Source organism: Cornus florida, unplaced genomic scaffold (genome assembly GCF_030987335.1).
Source record: "Cornus florida cultivar Cherokee Brave unplaced genomic scaffold, ASM3098733v1 CherokeeBrave_3.0.0_Hap2_Chr08, whole genome shotgun sequence".
In the NCBI taxonomy this organism is placed as follows: Eukaryota; Viridiplantae; Streptophyta; class Magnoliopsida; order Cornales; family Cornaceae; genus Cornus; species Cornus florida.
The window spans coordinates 2,146,600-2,161,033 of NW_026775578.1; the positions used below are offsets into that span (position 1 = coordinate 2,146,600).

A 14,434-nucleotide genomic window follows, 5' to 3' on the forward strand; every position below is an offset into this window, starting at 1 on the left:
CCCCCCTTAAACTATTAGTCATTTGCAAGAAACTCTCTTGAACTACAAAAAACCTCCCTGAACTATGATTTTGTTGCAATTGACCCCCTTGAACTATTGGTCATTTGCAAGAAACCCCCTGAATTACAAAAAAACCTCCCTGAACTATGATTTTGTTGCAATTTACCTCCATGAACTATAAATTTGTTGTAATTTACCCCCCTGAACTATGATTTTGTTGCAATTTACTCCCCTAAGTATGATTTTGTTGCAATTTACCCCCATGACATCAGCTTCCGGCACCGAAAATTTTTGAAAGACCAGTTTGCCCTTATAACACACTGCGTCGTTTTAACTTATACACTTCTTATATATATATATTTTTCCTACCATAAGATGTTTTCACCCAACACAACCCAAAACAGAGAGCTAGAGAGAGAGAAGAGACCAAAGAAATCCGAGGTCGGCAGGATGGCTCGGTCTCGGATGATGGCGGCTTGTGCACGGAGGACTCGGCTGTGATGAGAGCTCGGTTTGACTCGACCGTGAACTGTGGAGGCGGTAGCGAGCTCAAGGGGGCTCGGCGGTGAACTGTGGACGGCTGTGTGCTCGAAACACGGACTGCGGTGTGCTGGGCTATGGAGATGGCAGAATGGGCCGGCGAGCTTGGAATGACTGTGGAATGGACCGGCGAGCAAGGTGAGTTGAACGACGGGCAAGGCGGTGGCAGCGATGGGCTGACGCAAGACGTAGAGAAGTGCGATATATATGGCCAACGGAAGTGAGTGGTGTAATAGCTATGATAGAGCTATGATAGGAGACCCACTAATCCCAGCAACAGATTCCTCGACTTCATCGTCCCTTTTAGTCAATTAATTCGCGCGAATGGGGTAAGATGCAAAAAAATATATAGGGGGGTTTTTTGCACATACCCCAATAGTTTAAGGGGGTTTTTTTGCAACTTTTATAGTTCAAGAAGGTTTTTTGCACATACCCCAATAATTCAGGAGGATTTTTTGTAACTTTTATAATTTAGGGGGTTTCTTACACATGCCCCAATAGTTCAGGGTTTAATGCACTTTATCCTAAAAAAAAATGCTAATATAGTTTCTTAGAAGATGTGGCGTGAGAAGCACGCGCAATAATAATAATAATAATAGTAGTAGTACTTAAGTTGGACCTCCGGCGAACGAAAGAGACGATCCAAGCAAGAAAGAAACCATAATGGCAGTCCAATCAGCGGCCGAAGATGGAAACATTCAGAGACCAGAGACTTCGAATCACAAACTTCGCAAAGATCCAAAAGTAGTAACCTTCGCTTTCGCTTTGCTCTTCATCGATGCTCTCCTCGTCGCTCTCATCATCCACTTCGTTCCTTGTAAGATTGATGTCTTCAATTTTTATTCTCTCCCCATAGATGTGTTTTTGTTGTGATATTTATTTATTTACGGTATTGCTACAGATACAAAGATCGATTGGGACGCTTACATGTCACAGGTTAGTGTGTGCTTTTCTAAAACCCTAGGCATAAATAAATTTTGCTTCCCTTTTTATTGTAATTATTTGTTATTATTATCTGGTTTTATTTAAATCTATATTGATTAACAATCAGGTTACTGGGTTTCTTGAAGGAGAGAGAGATTACTCGAACTTGAAAGGCGACACAGGGCCACTCGTCTACCCTGCTGGATTCTTGTATATATATTCTGCCATACAGTATGTTACAGGAGGACAGGTCTACCCTGCTCAGGTGATTTATTTCATGCTTAGGTGATTTATTTCATTGTTAATGGTTTATTGCCAGAAATTTGAAGCCGTTAAGCCGCAAATAAGAGTGTTCCAATTTTTTCTTTATGCATTGTTAATGGTTTCTTGCCAGAAATTTGAAGAGGAAACTAAGATTGACAACTTTTTTGAGTATTTCTTGAATTAACGCTGATTCTTTCAGCAGACCAATTTATCTTAGAAATATTGCTGAAAAAGTCATGTATATCTGGAAAAGTATGAATAAGTCCCTAGTGGTATAAAGATGCCAAAATAAGGGTACTAGTAGTACAATAACATTAAACCCATTTCTGCATTGTTTCTTTTAGTTTTCTCATTTCTGGACGTGCCTTGCATCAAAATGTTGGATAATTTGCCTTCCAAATTTTATTGTGTGGTTACAGTTAGTGGCTGTTTCGATTTCAATTGCTGTAATAGTAGTTTTTAAAACCATAGGATTCACAATTTTAAAACTTATGGTTTGTTTTGAACAAATTATTGTCACATTGCATGGAATCTTAAATTGTTAATGAATCTATGTGAATATAAAGAAAAGCAGTTTTTGTTGCTATATATTTACTTATCAAAAAAGAATATAAAGAAAAGCAGACAATTTGCAGTTTGACAGTAATTTGTTCAATTTGATAGCTTGACAAAATTTTATTGTCATCCTCCCCTCCCCTCCCCTCCCCTCCCCCAATCCATGCTAAACTACCAAATCTCTTTTAAGTGTTTTAGTGTTATAACATACAATTTTTGCTTCTTTTCCTTGTTTTTTTTATGTTACTGTGAATCTCTAAACATTTATTTTTCCAAGAGACAAAGATTTTGATCTTCCTTTATACAGAATTCCAGATCAGATTATTTTTTTTGGTACTCAACTAGACAATTTATTTGAAGCTAACCTTTCTTCATTTTATTTTTTAAAAATTAACTGGTTTTCTAATTTGGCTTTTAGATGAGTAATTTATTTACTGTTTGGAATTTTCTCCTTTCATTTCCTTTTCTTAAATACTTATTCAAGTGAAAAGAAAAATGAAGTAATTATTCTGCATAGGATCGTCATACTTGCATCAACTATTGATGCCATCAACGTAGGAGATCAATGTTTGTGTTCTAAAGCCAGATGATCAAGTTTTCATATATACAGGGGATTGATTGTATATTGTATAATGGCTTACAAAAGGTCAACCGTATTTTTTTTAAGACATCAGTTTCTTTTCAATCAGTTTTTATTTTTATTTTTATTTTTATTATTATTATATTTCTTGAATTTTACTAGGATTTGGAGGAAATTTGTCAAATCCAGCTTTATTAACATGGATTTAATTTAAGGTCCAGGCAATTACCACATCAAAGTTATTTATAAAAAAATAAAGTTACTTGAGGGTTAATTTACCAATTAGTAATTTATGACAACCACTGGTGTGAAGTTACTTTACACCCAAGTAATTTAAATTTGGGACTAGTAAAGCTGAGAAATTTAGATATGCTGTGACGTAAAATTTTGGGTATAACTTATACAAAATAAAAATTTAGATCATTATTTCTCTATTTGTTCCTCCTCTGAACTTGTTTCCAAGCTCCATAGCTTTTAAATTATATTCAGTTTGTTGAATATTGCAAAAGTTTGCTCACAGAAAAGTTTTTAGCAAAGTTTTGGTGTTGATCTGTGCTTACTTTGGTTTACTTCTGGTTGTAGCCATCAGACAGTGTTGGAGACAACAATAGTGGTGAAATGCAATTATTTTGTTAATGTATATTTGGACCTTATTACTGAAATAGAAAATCAGTAATTGTAATGTAAGAAAGTGTTTCTGGTTGGTATAAGTTTTGGAAGATGTTAATATATATATATATACACACATGTATGTAAAAGCAAAAGATGCAATGGAAAGGAAGAATGGTGAGTAGGTGGATTTTTTTAACATCAATACCTTAGGCGGATTAGTGTTAATGGCAATTTTGTGTCATTGCTTTTTTTTTTTTTTTCTTATGATTCTTTACGTGTACCATTTTCGTTGCAAATGATGGATTGTGATCTGTCTCCTCTTATTGTTTCACACACAATTTACATACTTATGGGTTTTACTCTTTCATGTCAGTGCAGGTTCTTTTTGGTGTTCTTTACATTGTAAATCTCGGAAGCATCTTATTCATCTATGTAAAGGTGGATATGGTATGAAACTTCCCATATTTTTTTATTAAGTGCTCCTTTTACCTTGTCAGGCACCTGTTTAAATTATTTTTTAGAGTCTTAGTGGTCAAATCCGTCTGCTGTTCTGATTAGAAACCCGAATAATGACTCCAACCTGACTTGTTCAGGGTCTTATGAAATGCTAGCAGAAGTCAGGAAATCAGGAATGTCGATGGGTTATATGAGATCAGAACCTGGCCATAATTTGATCTGATTAAGATCCAGCTATAGAATTGAATTGTATCTGGCAGATCGAATCTAAAATCGAATTATGCATTATAATCGAATTATTTTAATTTAGTTAGATTGAATTTGATTAAGATCTGAGTTCAATTAAAATATTTTATATAGCATTCTTAGACTAACCATTCATATTTTTGAAAAGATAATGTTATAAAATTATGTAGTATCATAGACTATCAAATCAGTTTAGATTTAAGAATGTGTATGCAGCAGATCATATTTGATTCAGTTCGGTTGGACAATTAAATAATTTGTTTTATTCAGTATTGTGACTCTAATAATAAAGCTTGTTTGTGCTTATCCAATTAATATCTGCATGAAGTTTCTGATTATCTAGGATGAGAACTAAGGATGAATATGCCCTAGTCACATGCAATGCAATGTGTTTAGTAAGTCTGTTGGTCTGGGAACTTAAACTGAAGGGTCTAAAGTCTCTTGTTTTTGTATGTGTGTGCAGTTAAGATTTGGAAATAGACTAGCGTATCTCTTTTGCAAAAGTTGATGACAGTATGATGGGGGATTAAATTGTAAAAATTTATTTACTGTTAACATGGCTTGCTTCTGAATCTGATTTGTCTTTTTTATCATTCTACTCTAGTTGGTAACTTTGGTTGTCAGTACTTGGCAAGATACAGCTCTTCAGAAAGCTAATGGAAATTCAACATTGAAATTATCACCTCTTTGACCTTTTTTGGCTCAGTGTTAACTGATATTTTAAAATTATATACTAATGGATCCAGATATATGTGAATCATGCACCATGTTAAGAAGTATTTTATATCTACTATTATTAGACTGTCACTTTAAATTGAATTTCTCAAGGGAAATGATATTTACACTCCACTTTTATACTCTTGGAGTCTACTAAATGACATAGTTGTCCTTCAAAGTACACGCACACTCACAATTATCTTAAAATTCAGAAGGTACTCTTACGTTTCTGAGGGGTAAGTTGTGTCATTTCCTTTATTAAAAAGAATCAAAACGGGGAGTTCAAATGTAAAAGTGGAGTGTGAATATTACTTCTCTTTATTAGTTCTAAAACAACTTGGAGCCATTTCTGATAAGTGATAACAGAAATTTTGAGTTCCGATTCAAGGATTGAGTACATCTTGTATATGAAGATTTCATTGTGAGACCTGGTTGAAGGGTTTTCTTTTTAATTTTTTTTAATACTCGAGATCTGTATATAAACTTCCAATTATTTCTAGGCTAGGAGAGAAGGGAGTAATGTTATTGATTTGAAAGTAATTCTGATATTTACAAGAATTACCATATCTTGATTGTCTTGGATATGCATTTTTTTCTTTTTCTTTTTTGGGGTTGAGTATCCTGGACATGCAATTGGAATTTGAATTGAATTGTCTGCGATGATTAGGAGGCTTGATCATGCTGACAATAAATGGCTCAAAGTTTTGAACTTAGAGTAATGGACTGGCCTTTAGCATTAGCATTCTCACTCTGCATGAAGCCCACTAAAAGAAGTGAGAGCATGAACACTATTCTAACCAAATGTCGTGTAAAATCATTATACTAACGCAACTTGTGCATCACTATGTGGATAGTTGCGGCATTGTACACTACAAATCCATGTAAAAAATGTTCAAATATTGATGCAAGCAGTTTTTGTTTACACAATTATATTTACCAATTTGTCAATGAGATTATTTCAAGTTTGAGAATGCACTTTTGTTGTGTTGGTACATGATGCACTTACTGCATGCTCGAGATAGGCCATGGTAGGTATCAAATAGTGGATTTTAACTCCTCCAGTGGCAATGCTGAATTGCTTGGATATGCATCTTTGTGGCTCTATAATCCAAAGTTTAGATGTCTGTCAGTTACTAACTCCTTGTCTTCTCTGAAAATAATTGTGAAAGTGATTAGGCACAAGATTGGATGTTTGACCATTTTCTGAACTCTGAAAGTTGATACTTTTTGAAAAAACCTGTATTTTTTTTTTTTTTCTGTATGTCATTCGAATGATATAATATAGTCCCTTGTGTGTTGGCTTTTGGCACTTCTAGTTGCTTTCCTCAAGTATGCATGCATTATAACCTTGCCCCAACACCAACACATATACACTTCCTCCTCCTCTCTCCCTCGCTTCCTCTCTCATGCACATGCACAATTCCTTATACATATTTAGTTGTTTGGTATATAATGATCTGTTCTACTGTACTTCTCACCAGTATTAAACTGTTTTGCAGCTTCCATGGTGGGCTCTTTCCTTGCTTTGTCTGTCAAAAAGAGTGCATTCTATCTTTGTACTTCGTCTTTTTAATGACTGTTTTGCCATGACCCTTCTCCATGCTGCTCTGGCATTATTTATTTACCAAAAATGGCATCTGGGTTTGATTATTTTCAGGCAAGTGTTTAATTCTCTTTTTGAACAATTTTGATGCACAATTGGAGTTGATTTGACTCTACCCTTCTTGTTATTACTACAGTGGAGCCGTTTCAGTTAAGATGAATGTGCTCCTTTATGCCCCACCTCTACTACTTCTTATGTTCAAGGTATATATTGATCATATATGTCTATATTTTTTCAAAGTTTGTATTTGCTCATAGCATAAATTAGTGAATCAACCTTTCACTGCTGTTACTGAGACACTCACGCTACAGGCAATGGATATCGCTGGGGTGATTTCTGCTTTAACAGGTGCAGCATTAGTACAGGTGCTTATTTTTTTCACTTTCGTTTTATATATACTTGTTTTGCATCAAATGCACAAATGTTTGTATTGAGATCTTAAGTTTACAATCTAAACAAGCAAACTTTAGTCCCTTGCTACTTGGATTTCCTTACAAAATTCATTTATGCATAGAGACGTGGCTTCTCTTGAACAAATTTGCTTGCAACTCCAACCTTTATGCTTCGTTTGGTTGGAGGGATGGAAAAATGGGTGGAAGATATAGGGGTATGGATGGATGAGGAATCCCTACGGAACGGAAGGTGTCTCCTCCATTTTTGGTTTGGTTGAATGGAATGGATAGTAGACAGGATGGACGGGTGATACTTTTTTTTGTTTGGTTGGAAGGAAGGGAAAGAGATTTTTTTATATATTTTTACCAATATATCCTCATTGTATAAAATAATAAAAAGTAGATATCCATTTGAATTTTTTTGAAAAGGTTAAAATTGGAAATTGCATATTGTAGGTAGCTATTGATTTTCTCTCTCCTCCCTTCCCCCAAAATTGGGCGGATTGAAAAACATGAAGAAAGGAGGGATCATCCATCCTTGCTTCCTCCCTCTCTTCCCTTCCCTCCAACCAAACACGAAAAGCCTCATCCATCCCTCCTTAATCCTTCCCTCCAACCAAACATAGCATTAATATTTTATTTATTTTTGCTTCATGCGATGCTTAGCAGATATAATGTAGTATATTTAGATATCTTTCCTCTTTATCAATGTTTTAGGTGAGTTGGACTGGAACTATATTAGATGAGTGATGGAAGGCATTATCTGATTGAGATGTCCATCTATTTCCATCACCTACCTTGTGAATGTTTCTGCAGATTCTGCTTGGGCTGCCTTTTATGTTAACACATCCAGTTGCATATATATCAGGAGCCTTCAATCTTGGACGCGTCTTCATCCACTTTTGGTACTTCCTTTTTCTTGTTGAAATTTCAATTCCTGTCAACATTTATCCACTTGGGAGGATTGTATCAGATCATTAACTAATGGATCAAAATAGCCAGTTTGGGATGTTAGAACCCCCACACCACCGCCCCCCCCCCCCCCCGGCGCAAAACAACAACAACACACACACAAAACAATATACATACATACATATATCTCCAAATAAATGCACTAGTGACACCACAAAACAAAATCCAATTAAAAAGAAGCTGCTACTGACGCTGCAGCAATAATTTACAGCTGTAGATACAAAAGCAACAACTAAGGCTACCTACTATCTACTGAAAAGCTGATCTATTGGTTCATTAAAACTTCGCTGATGTCAGCCTCTACTGGTCACACCCCCTGAGGTTTGGCAAAAGGACACACAGATGAAAGTTACCCATTTTTTGGACAATGACACCCCTTTAACTTTGAAAAATGTACAAAGGGACCCTAACAATGGTGAATTGACTTTATTACCCTTTGATATAAAATTGATATTTTAATTGACTTAAATACCCTTGGATCAAACCCAAACCCAAACCTTTCTCTCTGTATGTATATGTACATAATCGCCGCCCGACGCTGTGTGTAAAGAACCCCTCAGCTGCCGCCAACACCGCCTCATCATCATTCTCATGTGGTGGTGCTTGAGCCCATCATCATGGTGGTGGTGGTGATGACGTCGCATGCCGCCATGGAACATCATCGGATCGAAGTCACTGTTCTCACCTTCTCTCCTCTCTGTTCTCTCTTTCTCCGCCCCAACACAAACAGACACACACACACACACACACACATATATGTATATATAGGCGGTGATGGTGAATGGATCCGCGGCCTTCATCCTTCGATTCCGTCGACCCATAGAGCCTTCATCCTTCGAATCCGACCCAGATTTTTCAAAGATTGATACATATACATGTACACACCCCCTTTCTCTCTCATCCACAACCCATTCTCAACCCCTCTCTCTCTCATCTCTCCCTTTTCCGTTCTCTCTCTTCAAGAGATCCGATCGGAGTCTGCTAATAGTTCCGGCTGAGTCAACTCGTTCACTCCTCGCTCTCTATCCAACTCAGTGACCACAACTCGTTCCAAGACGATGGCAAAACTGCAGCTGATCTTCTGACACCGACGCCGGAGAGGCTGAGGTGTGGTGGCGGCGGCAGCCGACGACCCCTGCGCCTGCCCCACCGGTGTTGCTTGTGGTGTTGTAATGTGTATAATATATATATATGTGTGTGTGTGTGTGTGTGTGTTAGCAGATAGAGAGAGAGAGAGGATGGTGTGATAGGAAGAGAAGAAGAGAAAAAATGAATAAGGGGCTATTGTGTCATTTTGCAATGGCTGATATTTTGTAATATATCTGAATTTAATATTGAGGGTTAATTTTGTCTTTTCATATGATTTAAGGCCTTGTTTGGATGGAATTTCAGTAAAGGGGTGTCATTGTCCAAAAAATGAATAGCTTTCATCTGTGTGTTCTTTTGCCAAACCTCAGGGGGGGTGGCTGTACTTTACCATAAATTTAATTACACCTTTGGATGTGCCATTCATTTACCTAATAAATTTGGTAGAGAAAGGCAGATTCAGGGTGTCTGAAAGGAAGTATTTTAGTATCTATTGAAGTTAAATATGCAGTTTATTTGGAGACCACGAGACCAGTTTGCTGTACAATTTTCTGACACGACTGTTGAAATCACTCGTAAATTGTATCTAAGGGGATATACAACCCATAAAATAAGGGCTAGCGACCTTGCACATTATTTGCAAACTTGCAACACCATGACACTGGGTTGCAGTTGTATATTGTGCTTAGAGCTTAAGATTGTATTGTATAGAAGTATTTCTGCAGGCTGATTGGTTGTTGTTAGGATTTCTAAACTATACGTGCTCCAAATGGGCATCAGAATTTACGCTGTTAGCCATGAGAACTCATCCATCAGAATTTACACTATTTCTTGCCTGGCCTCACCCAACACATTAAATCATTGAATTGCAAAAATTATAGAATTAACAAGAGGTGGATGCTTTGTCTTCTGTTAATTTACATGGTCCTTTCCTAGGGAAAAAGATTTATAATGGAGTAGCAGGAATCTTTTATTACCTGTTCTTAAGGATCACATTGAATTACTGAGCTTAATAACCAGTAAAGTATTGTGTACAAATTTTGCAGTCAAAGTTGTTCATTGTACATAATCTTGTCCCACTTCTCAAAGTACCCTCAGTTTCATTATCATTTCTTATGATTGTTTGAACATGCAACCATTCTTCAGCCTTCATTTATGGTATATTACTTGTGTATATTTTGTGTCATGTTTTTGCTCCGAGTCTGATTGATTGAAACTGATTTCCATTCTATTGTATCAGGTCTGTTAACTTCAAATTTGTTCCTGAACCAGTTTTTGTATCAAGGGAATTTGCGCTCTCTTTGCTGATCACTCATCTGATCCTACTGACAGCTTTTGCTCATTATAGATGGTGCAAGTGAGTAGAAGATCCATTTTCATTTGTTGTTAATATTGAATGAAAGGAAGTTGCAATTAGGAGACATTAAGGTTTAAGAAAATACTCTCTTATATATCGAGAAAGGCTAAAGATTATGCAGTCATATAGAAATAATATTGCATATCAGACAATTGTAATAATATCTGAATTCCTTCCAATAATGGTATTGTTTCTCTAGATAAGATGAATCTAGTTGTGTGGAGTCATATTGGGCATTGACAGTCTCTCTGCCTTCTAGAGGCAATCACATATTTATATGTTTGGTTTGATGAGGAGGTTGGCATGTGGAAGGAACATTTCCAACGATTTGAAGTCTGCCCATTATACTAAATGCACTCATATCAGTGGGCTTGTGGATTTAAGTGTAGTTTTATACTCTATCAGGTCTATTCTTGCAGGTATGAAGGTGGACTTCTCAATTTCTTGCATTCTAGATTAGTCCAAAAGAAACTCAGTGTCGCAAATTTCTTCTCTCTTGAGCAATTTGTTTGTAGCTCACCCTTCAAGATTTTAAAGAAACAGCGTAAGTAATGAATCCTCTTTCTCTAATTATTTACAGCCCATTTCCTTTGATTACTGTTTAAGTTCAAAGATTGTTTTGTGTTTCATATTTTTGTGGATTGGACACTAAATTTGTGCTCATGATGGATACAGATATTTTAACTACTATGTTTGTTGGGAACTTCATTGGCATTGTATGCGCACGGTCACTGCATTATCAATTTTATTCGTGGTAAGTTTTGCTGTACAAATGCTTTTAGGTGTCAGAGGTTTGATATTAAAATAGAAATGCCTTCTGCCACAAGGTTTGCATACCTTTATTATCTGATCGACATGTTTAAAGTAGAAATGCCTTCCATGTTTGGGATGATGATTTTTTTTGTTTAGTCCTTACAAAAACTTTAGTATTAAGTCACTTCTAATAATATCTATAGTCCTTGTGCCCACGGCTTAGATCTGTTCTGTAGATTTGAGGTTGCAAGCTATACCAAGATGATAGCACATATCCATTTGAAATTTTGCTGAGCCTGCTTTTGATGCCGTAGCCTGGACTTGTATATACTCATTCCTTTAATCTCGGCTAATATAAATGCTAAGATTTTGTTTTTAGGTTTTATATGTGAACTGGAGTTATATTCCTTTATCTTCAGCTTACATGGTGCTCTTGTTGAGTTTGTGTTATTCTGGATTTTGTGCCATTCCTTCCGTTGAAAATTTTGATTCTTGAGCTATCTCATTAGAAATGTCAACTTGGTGTTAGAAAGTTTGTCTTGCCATACTGCTTATTCACTTACCTGATATCTGTAGTGACTATTTTTCTTGTTTGTGCCGATCATTTCCAAACAAATTCTAGTTAAATGATATTGCATGATAAGGATTCAACTACTACAATAATAAGAGTTTGTGAATGTGTGCTTGTGGATATGGTTTTAACATTTTAGTCAATTATTGGTGAGATTTGGATATTCACCATTGGAAAAAAAAAATGGCAAATTTAAAGAGTTTTGGTGTGCAGGTATTTCTATAGCTTGCCATATCTTCTGTGGAGAACCCCTTTTCCTACATTGCTGCGGTAGGTTGCTCAAGCATCAAACTGTTTTTGCTTTGCCATGCAAGCGGATCCACCAAGAGTATTATTGATTGATCATTTTTCTGTGCAGTTTGGTTTTGTTTGTAGGGGTGGAGTTTTGTTGGAATGTCTATCCCTCGAATGCCTATTCATCTGTCCTGCTCTTTTGTATCCACTTTCTTATATTGTATGGTCTCTGGATTGCCCCAGCTGAAGATCCCTACGTCAATGACAAATCAGTAACCAAAAACAAGGACAAATGAATATTGTCATTCAGTATTTAATTTTTTCCTTTACCAATCAAAGAATTTAAAACACAATTCCTTTTTGAATTTGTAATTTGTTGGTTGACAGTTGAGCCCTCGTAGGCCCGGACAAATTTTTTTTTTCTTTGTACATGTATCAGGTTGGATTTGGAAAGGAGAAGAGGTGTTATTGACTGAAAATTATGAAATTATTCTAATTATCAAGGGTTCGTGCTGCATTTGAGATAAGAGAGCATTTTCAGGCTTTGATTTTCTATTCATTACATATATTATCTTTTCTTGAAATGCAGGAGAATATGTTCAGCAAATCCAAGTTGAAAAAAGAAGAAGAAAAAGAACAAAAAAAAAAAAGGAAAAGAAAAAAAGAAAATTACCGAAGAGACTAAAAGGGCCTGAGATTCATCTGGCTGTATGGAGTATTTTTTTAGTAATGAATATAAAATTATCTAATGGTACATTTGTGACTCGGGAATGTAGCTATTTTGTTTTTGTCCTAGTTGATACTCTCACACACACTGGCCGTTGGTACTGCTATTAGATCTCAATCTAATCTTATATGATCGTAACTTTGTTAATCTAGAAGTCTGCAAGTACTTGCATAAAGTTTTTTTTTTCTTTTTTTCATTTGGAAATTATTTGTAACCATCTAATACTATTTTCTCATACATCATCAAATCAAAGTAGCGGGTACAAAGAAGGGTTCAAACAAAGTGTTCAAGCGTTTCAATATATATATATATATATGGGCAAAGTGCAATAAACCCCTTAATTATTTGTGTTTTGCAATAAATACTATTTTTTTTTTTTTTTTCAAAAACTCCTTATTCCTATTATATAGAACAACTTGCATTAAATCCCCCTAACTCCCGTGAATAAACAAATGCACACAAAACTCCCCTAACTATTCAATTTGTTGCAAAGTGATGTTATAATGACTAAAATGTCATTTAATATAAATTTAATAAAATGGTGTTTCTTAATATTAAATTAAAATTAATACAAACTCATTTGGCATGTGTTGCTACAAAAAAATTAATTATTATTTTTAAATGGTGGGTCTATAAGAAAATAAAAACACCTTGAAACAATTTTCAAAATTTTCTTAAATTTTTATTTTTAAAAATAAAAAGAAGAGAGAAGCTAAATAAAAATAAAAATTTTGAAAATTGGTTCAAGGTATTTTCATTTTAAATCATAAAAAGAAAAGAAAAGCTAAATAAAGGTATTTTTTTTTTTTTTTTAAAATAAAAATTTAAGAATATTTTAAAAATTGTTTCAAGGTATTTTTATTTTAAAAAAAATAAAAAAGAAAAGAAAAGCTAAAAAAATGTATTTTTTTTTTTTTTAGTTTTTAAAATAAAAATTTAAGAAAAATTTGAAAATTATTTCAAGGTATTTTTATTTTCTTATAGACTCACCATTTTAAAAAAAGATTAAAATTTTAATAACAATATGCAAAATGAGTTTGTATTCATTTTAATTTAATATTAAGGAGCATCATTTTATTAAATTTATATTAAGTGTCCCTTTAGTCCTTATAACATCACTTTGCAACAAATTGGATAGTTAAAGGGTTTTATGTGATTTTGTTTTTGTTTAAAGAGGTTTCTTGTCAAAAATTCAAAATATAAAGGGGTTTTGCGCAATTTTTACTATAGGAATATGGGAATTTTCATCCCAAAAACATTTTCCATCCACTATGTTATCCCTCGATAATTGGAGGGTTTTTTTGGCACAAAAAATTAGTGGCCATTCAACTATGCCATATATATATATATATAAAATGATACAATGTCGGCACAAATTGTTAGACGATTCAGACTAATGAATATAATTTTTTCCTAAATTTGTCTCTCAAACTGTCAAGAGTACTAACATTTAGGTATTGAGAATGGATAACTGTACGTCAATTTATATATTGGTCTGATGGCATAAAGGTTGGAAATCTCAATTTGTACCAATCTAGTTTCTCATACTATTTGCTTAGCTCTCTACACTCACCCTATGAGGTGTTGGTTTACAAATGACACTCCTGTCTATTTATAGAGATCATCTTCCTAATGAATGGTTAGTATCTATTACAATCTAACGGAAATTAATTCTCTAAAATTTTATTCCCTACACAACTCTCTAGATTTTCTTGCACCACTCTTCACTACTCTAAACCATTCTACTCCCCTAAAACATTCTCTACTACAGAGACCACTACCACATTTTAAAACTCTCCAACACTCCACACAATTGTGGAAAACTCTGAAACCTAGTTGTTTACC

The 14,434-nt window shown here is 34.8% G+C and overlaps 1 protein-coding gene across 1 annotated transcript; it reads left to right on the forward strand.

Annotated features, from left to right (window-relative positions):
* The first annotated feature begins 1,119 nt into the window (after positions 1 to 1,119).
* Positions 1,120 to 12,389, forward strand: LOC132268850 (dol-P-Man:Man(5)GlcNAc(2)-PP-Dol alpha-1,3-mannosyltransferase). The gene is made up of 13 exons (XM_059769712.1): positions 1,120 to 1,357; positions 1,442 to 1,476; positions 1,592 to 1,729; positions 3,854 to 3,922; positions 6,394 to 6,551; positions 6,634 to 6,700; positions 6,809 to 6,862; positions 7,706 to 7,794; positions 10,188 to 10,304; positions 10,724 to 10,848; positions 10,980 to 11,058; positions 11,842 to 11,898; positions 11,987 to 12,389. Exons 1-13 carry the CDS (start codon positions 1,204 to 1,206, stop codon positions 12,156 to 12,158), a joined length of 1,314 nt encoding a protein of 437 aa, XP_059625695.1. The 5' UTR covers positions 1,120 to 1,203; the 3' UTR covers positions 12,159 to 12,389.
* The last annotated feature ends 2,045 nt before the right edge of the window (positions 12,390 to 14,434 follow it).

Excerpts from the sequence above, each read along its gene's own strand:
- LOC132268850 (XM_059769712.1), top strand. The coding sequence starts at position 1,204 with ATGGCAGTCCAATCAGCGGCCGAAGATGGAAACATTCAGAGACCAGAG. Across the intron at positions 6,552-6,633 it reads CTGGGTTTGATTATTTTCAG|TGGAGCCGTTTCAGTTAAGA; the intron begins GCAAGTGTTTAA and ends TTATTACTACAG. Across the intron at positions 10,305-10,723 it reads GCTCATTATAGATGGTGCAA|GTATGAAGGTGGACTTCTCA; the intron begins GTGAGTAGAAGA and ends CTATTCTTGCAG.